This window comes from Carcharodon carcharias, chromosome 19 (assembly GCF_017639515.1).
Source record: "Carcharodon carcharias isolate sCarCar2 chromosome 19, sCarCar2.pri, whole genome shotgun sequence".
In the NCBI taxonomy this organism is placed as follows: domain Eukaryota; kingdom Metazoa; phylum Chordata; class Chondrichthyes; order Lamniformes; family Lamnidae; genus Carcharodon; species Carcharodon carcharias.
In genome coordinates, this window is record NC_054485.1 from 58,581,378 (window position 1) to 58,599,619 (window position 18,242).

The 18,242-nt window shown below is 46.3% G+C and overlaps 1 protein-coding gene across 1 annotated transcript in view; it reads right to left on the reverse strand.

Moving 5' to 3' along the window:
• rims3 (regulating synaptic membrane exocytosis 3) overlaps positions 1-18,242 on the reverse strand; it is a 284,682-nt gene that overhangs the window by 12,933 nt on the left and 253,507 nt on the right. Inside the window, exons 2-4 of the mRNA XM_041212279.1 lie at positions 12,113-12,254; positions 7,011-7,123; positions 2,464-2,565 (exon numbers count right to left, since the gene is read on the reverse strand). Coding sequence (XP_041068213.1) covers positions 2,464-2,565; positions 7,011-7,123; positions 12,113-12,254 — 357 coding nt within the window. The remainder of the gene's footprint in view (positions 1-2,463; positions 2,566-7,010; positions 7,124-12,112; positions 12,255-18,242) is intronic.

An 18,242-nucleotide genomic window follows, 5' to 3' on the forward strand; every position in this document is an offset into this window, starting at 1 on the left:
GATGTCAAGGGCAGTCACTCTCACCTCACCTCAGGAGTCAGCACTTTTGTCCATGTTTGAACTAAGGCTGTAATGAGGTCAGGAGCTGAGTGGCCCTGGCGGAACCCAAACTGAGCAGGTTATTGCTAAGCAAGTGGCACTTGACAGCACTGTTTATGACCCCTACCATTACTTAACTGATGATTGAGAGTAGGCTGATGGGGCGGTAATTGGCTGGGTTGGATTTGCCCTGCTTTTTGTGTACAGGACATACTTAGGCAACTTTCTACATAGCTGAGTAGATGCCAGTGATGTAGCTTGACTGGAACAGCTTGGCCCGGGGCGTGGCAAATTCTGGAACACAGGTCTTCAGTACTATTGCCAAAATATTGTCCGGGCCCATAGCCTTTGCAGTATCCAGTGCCTTCAGCCATTTCTTGATCTCATGTGGAGTGAATCGACTTGGCTGAAGACGGGCATCTGTGATGCTGGGGACCTCCAGAGGAGGCTGACATGGATAATCCACTTGGCACTTCTGGCTGAAGATTGTTGTGAATGCCTTAAATTTTGCACTGCTGTGCTGGGCTCCTCCATCATTGAGGATGGGGATATTTGTGGAGCCTCCTCCTCCAGTGAGTTGTTTAATTGTCCACCACCATTCATGACTGGATGTGGCAGGACTGCAGAGCTTAGATCTGATCTATTAGTTGTGGGATGGCTCAGTTCTGTCTATCACTTGCTGCTTATGCTTTTTGGCATGCAAGTAGTCCTGCGTTATAGATTCACCAGGCCGACAGCTCATTTTCAGGTATACCTGGTGCTGCTCCTGGCATGCCCTCCTGCACTCTTCATTGAACCAGGGTTGATCCCCGGCTTGATGGTAATGGTAGACTGGGGGATATGCTGGACCATGAGATTAGAGATTGTGGTTGAGTACAATCTGCTGCTGCTGATGGCCCACAGTACCTCATGGGTGCCCAGTCTTGAGTTGCTAGATCTGTTCGAAATCCATCCTATTTAGCATGGTGTTAGTGCCACAGAACACGATGGAGGCCGGACTTTGTCTTCACAATGACTGTTGTGGTTGCAGTGGTCACTCCTACTGATACTGTGGCATGGACAGATGCAGCTGCGGCAGGCAGATTGGTGAGGATGAGGTCAAGTATGTTTTTCCCTCGCCACCTGCTGCAGACCCAGTCTAGCAGCTATGTCATGTAGGACTCGGCCAGCTCGGTCAGTAATGGTGCTACCGAGTCTCTCTTGGTGATGGATATTGAAGTCCGCCATGCAGAGCACACTCTGTGCCCTTGCCACCTTCAGTGCTTCCTCCAAGTGATGTTCAACATGGAGGGGCACTGATTCGTCAGCTGAGGGAAGGAAGTACGTGGTAATCAGCAGGAGGTTTCCTTGCTCATGTTTGACTTGATGCCATGAGACTTCGTGGGGTCTGGAGTTGATGTTGAGGACTCCCAGGGCAACTCCCTCCCCACTGTATACCACTGTGCTGCCACCGGGATAGGACATACCCAAGGGTGGTGATGGGGTGTCTGGTTATTTGTAAAATATGATTCCGTGAGGATGACTATGTCAGGCTGTTGCTTGACTAGTTTGTGAGACAGCTCTCCCAATTTGGCACTAGCCCCAGATGTTAGTAAGGATCCAAGGGCTGCGATTGCCATTGTTGTTTCTGGTGCCTAGGTTGATGCCGGGTGGTCTGTCAGGTTTCAATCCTTTTTTTGTGACTTTGTTACAACTGAGTGGCTTGCTAGGCCATTTAAGAGTCAACTACATTGATGTGGGTGGGTCTGGAATCACATGTAGGCCAAACCAGGTAAGGACAACAGATTTCCTTAGTGAGCCAGATGGGTTTTTACAATAATCGTTTAATCATTAGAGTTTTAATTCCAGATTTTTATAGAATTCAAATTCCACCATCTGGCACGGTGGGATTTGAACCCAGATCCTCAGGGCATCTATGGTCTTTAGATTACTAGCCCAGCTCAATACCAGCAACACCATCATCACCTGTGATTTGATCCATTGTAATTCTGTACAATGGGAGCGAATGGAAAGGAGTTTGACTCAGTGGAATTCTGTACAATGGGGTGAAGGGGAATGGGTTTGATCCATTGAGATTCTACACAATGAGAGTGAATGGTGATTAGGGTAAGTTCTGTGCTTAGCTCCTGAGGGTGTGAGTATTGGAAGTTGTCTCTCTCATGTTAAGGCGGAACCAGGTTTCATGTTGGTTAGTTACTGATAGTTTGAGATGCACCTGGCAAAGTGTGGTTACTTTGCAGGGACAGGATCACTGGTGTCATGGAACAGGATAACATTCTCAGAGCTTTAACTTTTAGCATTGCTAGTTAATAGTGAATGATACAGCACACATTAAACCCTGGTCTCTGATATGAATCTATAATGCTAGAATGACATGGGAAAACATTTAAAGCACTGGTGTGTATCTCTATTCTGAGCACTTACCTGGCAAAGCTTTAGTACCAGGTTTAGGGGTCAGTCCCCTGGCCTGAATTATTTCTACCTCCAGCTGCCCACTGCGATCGGCCATGCCAATGTGAATGTCACCTGCAGGAGAAAGGTAGAATCTATTAGGTCACAACATGAGCATGGAAACCAACCCACAAACCCTTTGATTGGATTCCAGTCTGTAACTCACTTCGGGGTATCTGTTATTCCATATATAAACTACCCCGAACCCCTCGATTAGATTCCAGTCTGTAACTCACTCCTGGGTCTCTGCTATTCTGGAAATAAACCACCCAAACCCCTCGATTAGATTCCAGTCTGCAGTTCACTCCCGGGCATCTGTTATTCTAAATATAAACCACCCAAACCCCTCGATTAGATTCCAGTCTGCAACTTACTCCCTGGTATCTGTTATCCTGTATATTAACCATCCAAACCCCTCGATTAGATCCCAGTCTGTAACTCATTCCGGGTATTTGTTTTTCTATATATAAACCACCCAAACCCCTCATTTAGATTCCAGCCTATAACTCGCTCCCAGGTATTTGATATTTGTGCGGTTATATGGGCACATCTGCCATTTTCTGATCTCTTGTGATATGCTTGCCTGTGTACTATCATTTAAGGAACTTCCTGACCTTTAACCCTCAACTCTCTCACCTCCCTTGCTGCTCCCAATCTCCTTTGATGCTCCTAATTGTCCTCAGAGGCCTTTTGACCCCCTTCAAGTCTCGAAAATTCCTGCTATTTTCCCAAATAATGCTGTGCATTCTCTAATTTTGGGCCTCCACATTCAGGTGCTGAGGTGAAAATTGTTCCTCTTATTTCACAAGATGATTTTTACTATCACCATCCCTTCAATCTCTGGTTAAGCCTCAGTTGGAGTATTGTGTCCAACTTTCAGCATCACACTTTAGGAAGAAACTGGAGAAGCTAGGATTGTTCTCCTTAGAGCAGAGAAGGTTAAGGGGAGAGTTAGAGGTGTTCAAACTTGTGAAGAATAAATAAGAACATTTTTCCCCATTGACGGAAGGGTCAGTAACCAATGAACAGATTTTAAATAATTATCCAAAGAAGAAACGGGGAGATGAGGAGATTTTCTTTTTTTTACACACGAGTTGTTGTGATCTGGAAGGTGCTGCCTGAAAGGGCAGTGGAAACAGATTCAATAGGAACTTTCAAAAGGAAATTGGATAAATACATGTAAAGGAGAAATTTGCAGGGCTTTGGGAAAGAGCAGGAGTGTGGAATTAATCTGGATAGCTCTGTCAAACAGTCGACACAGAGTTGATGGACTGAATGATCTTTGGTGTTGTGACATTCAATGGAATATTAAAATTTGGTATTCGTGTGCCTCAAACATCAAAACTCAGACCATAGCTTTGTTCTATTATTACTCTTTCCTGTTCTGTTTGAAACTGTGAAAGAGTGGCCATATTTACAGTGAGCCAGGTGTAGCAGGTACACTGACTGGTCTGATTGAGACCAGCACAGGTAAAGGCCTGAATCTGGCTTCCCCTGCTCTGGCCCCCCCGCTCTGTCTAGTTTCCTAAAAGATCTAGCTCCAATTTTTAGGCTATGCCTCCAGTCCTGGATTCCCCAACCAGCTGAAATAGTTTCTTATATTTACCCTCTCTGTTCCCCTAAATATCTTGAAAACTTCAATCAAATTATCCCTTAACCTTCTACATTTCAGGGGATACAACCCTAGTTTGTGTAATCTCTCCTTGTGATTTAACTCCTAGTGTCCAGGTATTATTCTGGTAATTCTACGCTGCACTTCCCCAAGGCCAGTCTATCCTTCCTAAGGTTTGGTGCCCAGAGCTGCTGCCAGTAACTCCAGGTGTAGTTTAACCAGGGCTTTGTATAGTGAAGCATGACTACTACCTCCACGTATTCCAGTCCTCTAGATACGATGGTCAGTGTTCCATTAGCTTTTTTGATTATTTTCTGCACCTATTCATGACATTTTTATGATTTGTGTACCTGTGGACCCTCCAATCTCTTTGGACATCAAAAGTTTCCAATTTTTCACCATTTAGAAAGTTCCCTGTTCTTTTAGGTCCAAAGTGGGTGACCTCGCATTTGTCTACATTGAAATCTCTTTGGCACAGTTTTGCCCATTTCCTTAATCTATCAATATCTCTTTGTAATTTTACCTTTCCGCCTACATTGCTAACAATGTGCTTATCTTTTTGTCATTGAAAATTTGGATATGTGACTACCTGATCATCCAGGTTGTTAACAAACATAGTGAACAGTTGAGGCCCCAACACAGATTCTTGTGGGAAAGCGCTAACCATTATCCCTACTGTCTGTCACCAGCCGCTCAACCAATTTCCTGACCAAGTCAATAATTTGCCTTCAATTCCATGAGTATCAGCTTTAGCTAACTTCTTCTACCAGGGACATTATCAACTGCCCCATATAAATGTCAACCAGAAATATTCCCCTGTCTATCGCTTTAGTCAACTTGTCAAAAAATTCAATCAGATTTGTTAATATGACCTACCCTTTACAAATCCTCACTGTCTCTCTCTGGTCAACTGCAAATTTTCAAGGTATTCAGTCACTCTATCCTTAATTATAAACCTCAGCCATTTCCTGACAACAGATGTTAGGTTAACTGGACTATAATTCCCAGGTTTTACTTTCTCCCTTTTCTTAAACAGCAGAATGACATGTGCAATTTTCCAACCGAAAGGAGTGATTTCCAAATTGGGAGAAGCTCTGCTTCAGACTGTTCAACGCTTTGCCCTGCTGAGCCTATCGGATTCATTGGGTTTGGGAACCCCAGCTGGAGATAGACAAATGTACAAAGAACAAAGAAAAGTACAGCACAGGAACAGGCCCTTCGGCCCTCCAAGCCTGCGCCAATCATATTGCCTGTCAAACTAAAACATTTTGCACTTCTGGGGTCCGTATCCCTCTATTCCCATCCTATTCATGTATTTGTCAAACTGCTTCTTAAACACCACTATCGAACCTGCTTCCACCACCTCCACCACCTCCTCTGGCAGCGAATTCCAGATACTCATTACCCTCTGCATAAAAAACTTGTCCCGCACATCTCCTCTAAAGTTTTCTCCTCTCACCTTAAATCTATGTCCCCTAGTAATTGATTCTTCTACCCTGAGAAAAAGCTTCTGACTATCTACTCTGTCCATGCCACTCATAATTTTGTAAACTTTTATCAAGTCACCCCTCAATCTCTGTCACTCTAGTGAGAACATTCGGAGTTTCTCCAACCTCTCCTAATAGCTAATAACCTCCAGACCAGGCAGCATTCTGATAGACCTCCTCTGCACCCTCTCCAATGCCTCCATATCCTTCTGGTAATGTGGCGACCAGAATTGCATGCAATATTCCAAGTGTGGCCTAACCAAGGTTCTATACAGCTGCAGCATGACTTCCCAGCTTTTATATTCAATACCCCTGCCAATGAAGGCAAGCATGCCATATGCCTTCCTGACTACCTTATCCACCTGCGTTGCCACTTTCAGTGACCTATGGACCTGTACATCCAGATCCCTCTGTCCGTCGATGCACTTAAGGGTTCTGCCATTTACTGTATAATTCCTACCTGTATTAGACCTTCCAAAATGCATGACCTTGCATTTGTTTGGATTAAACTCCATCTGCCATTTCTCCGCCCAAGTCTCCAACCGATCTATATCTCGTTGTATTCTTTGATAAACCTCTTCACTATCTGCAACTCCTCCAACCTTAGTATCACCTGCAAACTTACTAAATAGCCCAGTTACATTTTCCTCCAAATCATTTACGTATACTACAAACAGCGAAGGTCCCAGCACTAATCCCTGCGGAACACCACTAGTCACAGCTCTCCATTCAGAAAAGCACCCTTCCACTGCTACCCTCTGTCTTCTATGACCAAGCCAATTCTGTATCCATCTTGCCAGCTCACCTCTGATCCTGTGTGACTTTACCTTTTATACCAGTCTGCCATGAGGGACCTTGTCAAAGGCCTTACTGAAATCCATGCAGATAACATCCACTGTCCTTCCATCATCGATCATCTTTGTCACTTCCTCGAAAAACTCGATCAAGCTAGTGAGACACAACCTCCCCTTCACAAAACCATGCTGCCTCTCACTATTATACCCATTTGCTTCCAAATCCTGTCACAAAGAATCTTCTCCAATAATTTCCCTACCACTGACGTAAGGCTCACCGGCCTGTAATTTCCTGGATTATCCCTGCTACCCTTCTTAAACAATGGAACAACATTGACCATTCTCCAGTCCTCTGGGACCTCACCCATAGCCAGTGAGGATACAAAGATTTCTGTCAAGGCCCCAGCAATCTCCTCCCTTGCCTCCCTCAGTACTCTGGGGTAGATCCCATCTGGCCCTGGGGACTTATCCACATTAATATTCTTCAAAACGCCTAACACCTCTTTTTTGATCCTGATGTACATTAGGATCTCAATAGCACGAGACATCCTTCTCACAAAGAGCAGAAGTTTAGAGGTTAGCAGAATGGAGTGAACTGGTCCAAGCCAAGTAGAATAAAAGACTTACCCATGGAAGGAGCTGCCAATGTCTGTCGTCCCACTAGCTGTGCGGGGCCAATTCCATCCAAAAAATCACTGAACTGACCATCTGCTCCCAACCTTGCTGTAGGAAAAACCAAACTGGGAGAACAAGAGACTATGGTTAATAACTGCTCCAGACAATCCTCAGCATCTTTAATCAGAGTATATGCAGGGGTTCCATCTGTAGTAAGAGTTTGCTGACAGTTTTGGGAAGTTTAATGGGAGCTTAGGGAGGGTTTACTGAGAGTTTACTGAAGGTGTATGGAGAGATAGTTCAGAGCTCACTCTGGTTTTAATGGAAATTTACAGAGTTTACTGAGACTTTACTGCGAGTTTTGGGAGAGTTTGTTGTGAAATTTTTTACTCATTCATGGGATGAGAATGTCATTGGCATTCATGGCTATCCCTAAGTGCCCTTGAGAAGGTGGTAGTGACCTGCCTTCTTCAACCGCTGTAGTCCATGTGATGTAGGTACACCCACAGCGCTGTTAGGGAGGAGGTTCTGGGATCTTAACCCAGCGACAGTGAAGGAATGACAATATAGTTCCAAGTCAGAATGGTGTGTGGCTTGGAAAGGAGCTTGCAGGTGGTGGTGTTCCCATCTGTTTGCTGCCCTTGACCTTCTAGTTGGTAGAGATTGTGGGTTTGGAAGGTGCTATTGAAGGAGCCTTAGTGAGTTGCTGCAGTGTGTCTTGTAGATGGTACACACTGCTGCCACTGTGCATCTGTGTTGGATGAGGAGTAAAACAAGTGGGCTGCTTTATCCTGGACGGTGTTGAGTTTTTTGAGTGTTGTTGGAGCTGTACTCATCCAGGCAAGTAGAGAGTATTCCATCACACTCCTGACTTGTGCCTTGTAGATGGTAGACAGGCTTTGGGGTGTCAGGTGGTGAGTTAGTCATTGCAGGATTCCTAGCCTCTGACCCACTCTTGTAGCCACTCTATTTATATGGCTAGGACAGTTCAGTTTCTGGTCAATGATAACCCCCAGGATGCTGATAGTGGGGGATTCAGCAATGGCAATGCCAATGAATGTCAAGATTCTCTCATTGGAGATGGTCATTGCTTGGCACTTGTGTGACGTAAAAGTCACTTGTCAGCCCAAGCCTGGATATTGTCTAAGTCTTGTTGCACAGACTGTTTCAGTGTCTGAAAAGTCACAAATAGTGCTGAACATTGTGCAATCATCAGCAAACATCCCCACTTCTAATCTTCTGATGGAGGGAAGGTCATTGATGAAGCAGGTGAAGATGGTTGGGCCGAGGACACTAACCTGAGGAACTCATGTAGTGATGTCCTGGAGCTGAGGTGACTGACCTCTAACAACCACAACCATCTTACTTTGTGCTAGATATGACTCCAACCAGTGGAGAGTTTTCCACCTGATTCCCATTGACTTTGGTTTTGCTAGGGCTCCTTGATGCCACACTCGGTCAAATGCTGCCTTGATGTCAAGGGCAGTCACTCTCACTTCACCTCAGGAGTTCAACTCTTTTGTCCATGTTTGTGCCAAAGCTGTAATGAGGTCAGGAGCTAAGTGGCCTTGGCGGAATGCAAACTGGGAGTCAGTGAGCAGATTATTGCTGGGTAAGTGCCGCTTGATACCACTTTCGATGACCCCTTCCATTACTTAACTGATGATCGAGAGTATACTAATGGGGCAGTAACTGGCCAAGTTGGATTTATCCTGCTGGGTAATTTTCCACATTGCCAGCTAGATGCCAGTGTTGTAGCTGTACTGGAACAGCTTGGCTAGGGGTGTGGCTAGTTCTGGAACACAAGTCTTCAGTACCACAGCTGGAATGTTTTCAGGGCCCATACCTTTGCAGTATTTGTAGTATAAAGAGTTAATGTAAATAGACAGTTTAAATCATCAGTGATGTAAGATCACATGACAACAGAGTGTGCTGAGAGGTAGTTCTATGTGAAGCCTCGTGCTAAGTCTTATCCTTATATAGGTAAAAAGGTGTTTAATAAAAGTTAAAGTTTACCAACAGCTTTGCCTCCAACTGTCTCTTTCTATCCTAAACAAGGGCTATCTAAGCAGAGATCCACAACGACGATAATAGAGTATCTAGTGTTCTCAGCTGTTTCTTCATATCAAATTGGCTGAAGACTGGCATCTGTGATGCTGGGGGCACAGGAGGAGGGTGAGATGGATCATCCACTTGGCACTACTGGCTGAAGATTGCTGCAAATGCTTCTTTTGCATTGATGTGCTGGGCTCCCCATCATTGAGGATGGGGATATTTGTGGAGCCTCCTCCTCCTCCAGTTAGTTGTTTAGTTGTCCACCACCATTCAAAATTTGACAGGACTGCAGAGCTTAGATTTGACCCATTGGCTGTGGAATTACTTAGCTGTTAGACAGTTCGGTGGTACCGCTACTGACCAAGCTGGTAGAGTCCTAAATGAAATATCTATCACACTTGGCTTGAGGCAGATGTTGAGAAAACCAACAAGAGGGAGAAACCTATTTGACCTCGTCCTTACCAAGCTACCTGTCGCATATGCATCTGTCCATGACAGTATTGGTAGCAGTCATGACATCACAGGCCTTTTAGAAACGAAGTCCCATTTTCACATTGAGGACACCCTCCATCATATCCTCTCTATCTCATGCTGCTTCCACAGTTTAGCAAGTAGCTCTGTGTTGTAACTTCACCAGGTTGACAATTCTCGGGTATGTTTGTTGATGCTCCTGGCATGCCTCCCTGCACTTTTCATTGAACCAGGGTCGATACCCTGGCTTCATGGTAATGGTACAGTGAGTAATATACCAAGCTGTTAGGTTACAGATTGTGGGTGAATAAAATTCTGCTGCTGTTGATAGCTCACAGTGCCCCAATGATGCCCAATTTTGAGCTGCTAGATCTGTTCTGAATCTGTCCCCTTTTTTGCAGAATGGTAGTGTAACACAACACAATGGAGGGTGTCCTCAATGTGAAAATGGGACTTTGTTTTCAAAAGGACTGTGACGTCATGATTGCTACTAATACTGTCATGGACAGATGCATCTGTGATAGTTAGATTGGCCAGTGCAAGGACCTCATTGCCGTCGTCGTTGCCTTCAAGGACCTCCTCATCCTCATTCCCGTTGGCGTTCTCCTCATCAAGGGAGAGCTCCAACTCTTCCTCAGCCAGCTCCTCTCCCCGTTGCAGCGCCTGGTTGTAAAGGACGCAGCAGGCGACGATGATGCATGACCAGGTCAAATAGGTTTCTCCCTCTTGTTGGTTTTCCCAACATCTGCTGCAGCCCAGTCTGGTAGATATTTCCTTCAGGAATCTACCACCTCATGATTAGCGGTACTACTGAACTGTTCCTTGTGATGGACATTGAAGACCCAAACCCAGAGTATATTCACTGGGAGTTTACTGAGAGCTTATAGAGAATCTACTGAAGGTTTATAGAGCTTCTGCTGGTTTGGTTCTCTTCTGCTCTGTTCATGAAATCTTGGATTCAATGTGGTTCTGAAGCTCTGTTTTAGTGATCTATGTGAGCTAGAATCTCCGGGCACTGGGGTGTGAGTGGCACTGGGCTGGTTGGTTATTGTCGTCTACAATATATTGCAAATCTAAGTAGACACCTGACCCAACTTCTGTTGGAATCCCCGACCTGATTCTGCCAATAAACCTAGCCTGACCTGATCCAAAATTTAGATTTGAATTGTATCCAAGATATCCACATCCATAGTGATCTTGGGCATTTCAACAGGTGAGGGATATTTCTACCAGTATCATGATGTCCACTTGAAGATGCATGTGGTGGAAACAAAGAGCTGGATTAATGTTGGCAACAAGGTTCTTGCCAACAACATTGTTTCTATGGGCACTTGGTCAGACTCAGGCCTTCCCTGGCACTTAGGACCCGGGTGGCAGAAATCCCGCACCCTGAGAGCTGTGGGCCAATTAGAGGCCGGCAGTGCTCCATTACCAGTAGACCACTGGGAGTTGTTGCCAGTGATGCTCCAGGGACTTCACCAGAGATTGCCATTGGATTCCAAGGACTCAGATGAATGAGGACAAGGAGATAGTCATGGAAAAAGGGGGGGTCAGAGGGATCGAAGGCAAGGGCAAGCAATTGGTTTTTAGCAGCCTTTCCCCCAGCCCTCCCCTGCCTGATGCTGGGTCTCCACCAGAGACTCCCCCCGCCCCCGCCCCCGCCCCAAGTAGGCCACTGGCAAACCGGACCGTGTGGCCTCTGGAAAGCACAGGAAAGCTGTGTCACTCCCATTTAATTCCTCAGCCGCCACTAAATTCGGGTGGGCTCCAGGATAATTGGGTCAATTGGCTCAATAATGAGCCTAATTGAGATCCCACCATTAGTGGACGAGCTTCTCGCACTGGCCCCTTTCCATCTCCGAATCAATCGCGGGAGACTGACGCACGGCCGCACTTAAGCCCAACATTAAATTCCACCCAAGTGGTCTTAGAAACTCCAGAAAGCTCCTCAGTTTATGATTCACATAATGACAATAAACATTTATTTATAATCATAAGTAATTCTTGCAAAGGGAAAACTAACTCTCCAAAGTCTTACCTGGAAAAACTCAGCAGGTCTGGCAACATCGGCGGAGAAGAAAAGAGTTGACGTTTCGAGTCCTCATGACCCTTCAACAGAACTGGCTGTTAAAGGGTCATGAGGACTCGAAACGTCAACTCTTTTCTTCTCCGCCGATGTTGCCAGACCTGCTGAGTTTTTCCAGGTAATTCTGTTTTTGTTTTGGATTTCCAGCATCCGCAGTTTTTTGTTTTTATCTCCAAAGTCTTTACTTTCTTAACATTTACAGTTTGATTAATTATATGTTGTTTCATATCTTTAAAGTAACTGGACATAAATATATTTGATGTAACCTGTATAAAGATATTGCTGGGTTGAATGTCCAACCAAAGAGTAGTAACAGGATGCAGTGAGTAATTGGCGCTGCTATAGAGGCTGGTGAGCCTTGGATCTCACAACTCTGCAAGGGAAGAAATTTGAAAAGAGAACTTTCCAGAGTCTATGTGACAACTGAATGATTTGCTAAAAATGGGTCAGCTGTCACAGTGCTGGCACGGTTTGTGCATTGTCTCCCTTGTTGGATACTCACTTGCCATCTGAGCTGTTACTGTTGGTGCTGCCGTCTGTCGACTCTCTGCTGCCTTGTCGAGTTACTCGGTTTCTCATTTCCACTGCGATTCCTGTCTCGGTGCTTCTCCGAATGTTGCTTCGTAATTTCTTTGTGGCTGCCTCTGAAGGAACAGAAAACTACAAACTTTAGCATCATCAGATGGGCTCATTCCATCTGTGGCCCATTAATACCCAGTCCCACTCTGCCCCATTCACCTCCATTAATACCCACTCTCACTCTGCCCCATTCACCCCAATTTATACCCAGTCACACTCAGCCCCATTCACCCCCATTAATACCCACTCTCACTCTGCCCCATTCACCCCTATTAATATCCACTCTCACTCTGCCCCATTCACCCCCATTAATACCCAGTCCCACTCTGCCCCATTCACCTCCATTAATACCCAATCACACTCAGCCCCATTCACCCCCATTAATACCCACTCTCACTCAGCCCCATTCACCCCCATTAATACCCACTCTCGCTCAGCCCCATTCACCCCTATTAATACCCACTCTCGCTCAACCCCATTAATACCCAATCACACTCAGCCCCATTCACCCCAATTTATACCCAGTCACACTCAGCCCCATTCACCCCCATTAATACCCACTCTCACTCTGCCCCATTCACCCCCATTAATACCCACTCTCACTCTGCCCCATTCACCCCCATTAATACCCACTCTCACTCAGCCCCATTCACCCCTATTAATATCCACTCTCACTCTGCCCCATTCACCCCCATTAATACCCAGTCCCACTCTGCCCCATTCACCTCCATTAATACCCAATCTCACTCAGCCCCATTCACCCCCATTAATACCCACTCTCGCTCAGCCCCATTCACCCCTATTAATACCCACTCTCGCTCAACCCCATTAATACCCAATCACACTCAGCCCCATTCACCCCAATTTATACCCAGTCACACTCAGCCCCATTCACCCCCATTAATACCCACTCTCACTCTGCCCCATTCATCCCCATTAATACCCACTCTCACTCTGCCCCATTCACCCCCATTAATACCCACTCTCACTCAGCCCCATTCACCCCTATTAATACCCACTCTCGCTCAACCCCATTAATACCCAATCACACTCAGCCCCACTCACCCCAATTTATAACCAGTCACACTCAGCCCCATTCACCCCCATTAATACCCACTCTCACTCTGCCCCATTCACCCCCATTAATACCCACTCTCACTCTGCCCCATTCACCCCCATTAATACCCACTCTCACTCTGCCCCATTCACCCCCATTAATACCCACTCTCACTCTGCCCCATTCACCCCCATTAATACCCACTCTCGCTCAGCCCCATTCACCCCTATTAATATCCACTCTCGCTCAACCCCATTCACCCCCATTAATACCCAATCACACTCAGCCCCATTCACCCCTATTAATACCCAGTCCCACTCTGCCCCATTCACCTCCATTAATACCCAATCACACTCTGCCCCATTCACCCCTATTAATACCCACTCTCACTCTGCCCTATTCACCCCAATTTATACCCAGTCACACTCAGCCCCATTCACCCCCATTAATACCCACTCTCACTCAGCCCCATTCACCCCCATTAATACCCACTCTCACTCAGCCCCATTCACCCCTATTAATACCCACTCTCACTCAACCCCATTCACCCCCATTAATACCCAATCACACTCAGCCCCATTCACCCCTATTAATACCCAGTCTCACTCTGCCCCATTCACCCCAATTTATACCCAGTCACACTCAGCCCCATTCACCCCCATTAATACCCACCCTCACTCTGCCCCATTCACCCCCATTAATACCCACTCTCACTCTGCCCCATTCACCCCCATTAATACCCACTCTCACTCTGCCCCATTCACCCCCATTAATACCCACTCTCACTCTGCCCCATTCACCCCCATTAATACCCAATCACACTCTGCCCCATTCACCCCTATTAATACCCACTCTCACTCTGCCCCATTCACCCCTATTAATATCCACTCTCACTCTGCCCCATTCACCCCAATTTATACCCAGTCCCACTCTGCCCCATTCACCCCCATTAATACCCACTCTCACTCTGCCCCATTCACCCCAATTTATAACCACTCTCACTCAGCCCCATTCACCCCCATTAATACCTACTCTCACTCAGCCCCATTCACCCCCATTAATACCCACTCTCGCTCAGCCCTATTCACTTCCATTAATAACCAATCTCACTCAGCGCAATTCACCCCCATTAATAACCAGTCCCACTCAGCCCCATCCATTCTTATTAATACCCAGTCTCACTCAGCACAATTCACCCTCATTAACACCCAGTCTCACTATGCCCTATTTACCCCCATTAATACCCAGTCTCACTATGCCCCATTTGCTGACATTACTAACCCATCTCACTCAGCCCCAATCACCCCCATTAATATCCAGTCTTACATTGCCCCATTCACCCTCATTAATACCCAGTTTCACTCTGCCCCATTCAAACCCATTAATACCATGTCTCACTTTGCCCTGCCATCACTGACATTAATATCCAGTCTTACATTGCCCCGCCATCACTGACATTAATACCCAGTCTCACTCAGCCCCATTTACACCCATGAATATCCAGACTCTCGCTGCCCCATTCACCTCAATTAATATCCAATCACACTCAGTCCATTCATTCCCATTAATACCCAATTTCATTCTGCCCCAAGCAGTCCCATTCATACACAGTCTCATTCTGCCCCATTCAACCACATCAATGCCCAGTCTCACTCTGGCCTGTTTCCGCCCCCCCCCCCCCCCCCACCATTAATAACCAGTCTCACTCGGCCCAATTCACCCCTGTTAATCCCTAGCCTCACTCAGCCCAATTCACCCCCCGTTAATGCCCAGTGTCACTATGCTCCATACATCATCATTAGTACCAAGTCTGATTCTACCCCATACATCCCAATAAATAGCCAGCCCACTCCGCCCCACTGACTCCCATTAATACTCAAAATCTTTCTGCCCCCATCACTCCCATTAATACCCAGTCTCACTCTGCCCCATTCAACTCCATTAATACCCAGTCTCTCTCTGCCTCATTAACATCAGTTAATACCCAGTTACACTCAGCCCATTCATTCCCATTAATATCCAATTGCATTCTGCCCCAAGCACTCCCATTCATACACAGTCTCATTCTGCTCCATTCAACCACATCAATGCCTAGTATCAGTCTGCCCCATTCAATCCCCAGTCTCACTCAGCCCAATTCACACCCATTAATGCCCAGTCTCACTATGCTCCATACACCACAATTAATACCAAATCTGATACTGCCCCATACACCCCATTAATACTCAGTCTCACTCAGCCCTTTTCACAGTCATTAATACCCAGTCTCACTCTGCCCCTTTCACCCCCATTAATACCCAGTCTCACTCTGTCCATTTACCCCCATTGACACAGAGTCTCAATGTGCTCCATTCAGCTCCATCAATAGCAAATCTGACTCTGCCCCATTCGCCCCAATAAATACCCAGTCTCACTCTGCTGCATCAGTCCCATTAATACCCAGTTGTAGGAGACAGAGGGTGATGACAGAGGGATGCTTTAGTGACTGGAAGCCAGTGTCCAGTGGTGTACCACAGGGATCTGTGCTGGGTCCATTATTATTTGTTATTTATATAAACGACATAGATGACTATGTGGGGGGGGGGGGGGGGGGGGGGGGGGTAGGATTAGTAAATTTGCGATGACACAAAGATTGGCCAGGTGGTTAACAGTGAGGTTGAGTCTCTTGGGCTACAGGAAGATATAGACTGGATGGTCAAATGCGCAGATAAGTAGCAAATGGAATTTAACTCTGAAAAGTGTGAGGTTATACACTTTGAAAGGAGTAATTTGACAAGGAAGTATTCAATGAACGGCATGACACTAGGAAGTTCTGAGGGACAAAGGGACCTTGGTGTGTGTGTCCATAGATCTCTGAAGGCGGAGGGGCATTTAGTGGGGTGGTGAAAAAGGCATGTGGGATACTTGCCTTTATCGATTGAGGCATAGATTACAAAAGTAGGGAGGTCATGTTGGAGTTGTCTAGAACCTTGGTGAGGCCACAGCTGGAGTACTGTGTGCAGTTCTGGTTGCTACGTTATAGGAAGGATGTGACTGCACTGGAGGGGGTGCCGGGATGTTGCCTGGGATGAAACATGTAAGTTATGAAGAGAGATTGGGTAGACTTGGGTTGTTTTTGTTGGAGCAGAGAAGACTGAGGGGCGACCTGATCGAGGTGTACAAGATTATGAGGGGCATAGACAGGGTGGATAGGGAGCAGCTATTCCCCTTAGTTAAGGGTCAGTCACGAGGGGGCATAATTTCAAGGTGAGGGGCAGGAGGTTTAGGGAGATGTGAGGAAAAACTTTTTTACCCAGAGGGTGGTGAAGGTCTGGAATGCACATCCTGGGAGGGTGGTGGAGGCAGGTTGCTCACATCCTTTAAAGGTACCTGGATGAGCACTTGACACGTTATAACATTCAAGGCTATGGTAAATGGAATTAGATAGGTAGGTCAGGTGTTTCTCATGTGTTGGTGCAGACTCGAAGGGCCAAAGGGCCTCTTCTGCACTGTGATTCTGTGAATCTCATTCTGCCCCATTCAGCCCCCAAAATACCCAGTCTTACTCTGCCCCATTCACTCCATTAATACCCAGTATTACTCTGCCCCACTTGCCCCCATTAATACCCAGTTTCATTCAGCCCCATTAATACCAAGTCTGACTCTGCCCCATACATCCCAATAAATAGCCAGTCCCACTCTGCCCCACTGACCCCCATTAATACCCAAAATCATTCTGCCCCTACCACTCCCATTAATACCCAGTTTCACTCTGCCCATTCACCCCCATTGATACACAGTATCACTCTGCCCCATTCATCCCCATTAGTACCCAATCTCAATGTGCTCCATTCAGCCCCATTAATAGCAAATCTGACTGCCCCATTCACCCCAATAAATACCCAGTCTCACTCTTTCCCATCAGCCCCATTAATACCCAGTCTGTTTCTGCCCCTTTCACCCCCATTAATATCCAGTGTCACTCAACCCCAGTCCCACCCATTAATAGGCAGTCACAATCTGCCTCATTCAGCCCCATTAATACCAAGCCTAACTCTGCCCCATTCACCCCAATAAATACCCAGTCACACTGTGTCCCATTGAGCCCCATTAATACCCAATCTCATTCAGCCCCTATTACTCCCATTAATACCCTGTCTCACTCTGTCCAATTCATCCCCATTAATACCCAGTCTCATGCTGCCCCATTGACCCCCATTAATACCCAATCTCATTCTGATCCAATCACTCCCATTAATAACCAGTCTCACTCTGTCTCACTTGTCCCTATTAATATCCAATCTCACTCTGTCCCATTCACTCCATTAATACGCAGTATCAGTGAGCCCCATGCACCCCTGTTAATTCTGAGTGTCACTCAATACAATTCACCCTCGTTAATACTCAGTCTTACTCAGCCCCACTCACTCCCATTAATATCCAGTCTCACTCTGCCCCATTTACTGGCATTAATTACCAGTCTCACTCAGCTCCATTCACTCCCATTAATACCCAGTCTCACTCTGCCCCATTCACCCCCATTCATCCTGTTACACCCTGCCCTCTTCAACTCCAGGGGCCCCAGAACTCCCAATGGTACCAACATTCAGGGGCTCCAGCAGCCATGGCATCAGCATCCAAAGGTAGCAGTGTCTAGAGATATCAGTGTTCAAGGACTCCAGGTGACATCCCTCTCAATACACTGCTATTCCTTTCTGTATTTTACAGGAATGTCAGCTGTGACTCAGTGGGGAACACTTTCACCTTCAAGTCAGGAAGTTGTGGGTTCAAGTCTCACTCCAGAGATTTGAACACATCATCTAAGCTAACAGACCCAATGCAGTACTGAGGGGGTGTTACACTGTTGGAAGTGCTGTCTTTTGGATGAGATGTTAAATTGAGTCTGCCCTCTCAGGTGGGTGCAAAAGATCCCATGGCACTATTTTGAACAAGAACAGCAGAGTTAACACTGGTGTGCTGCCAATATTTATCACTCAGTCAGCACCACAAAAAACAG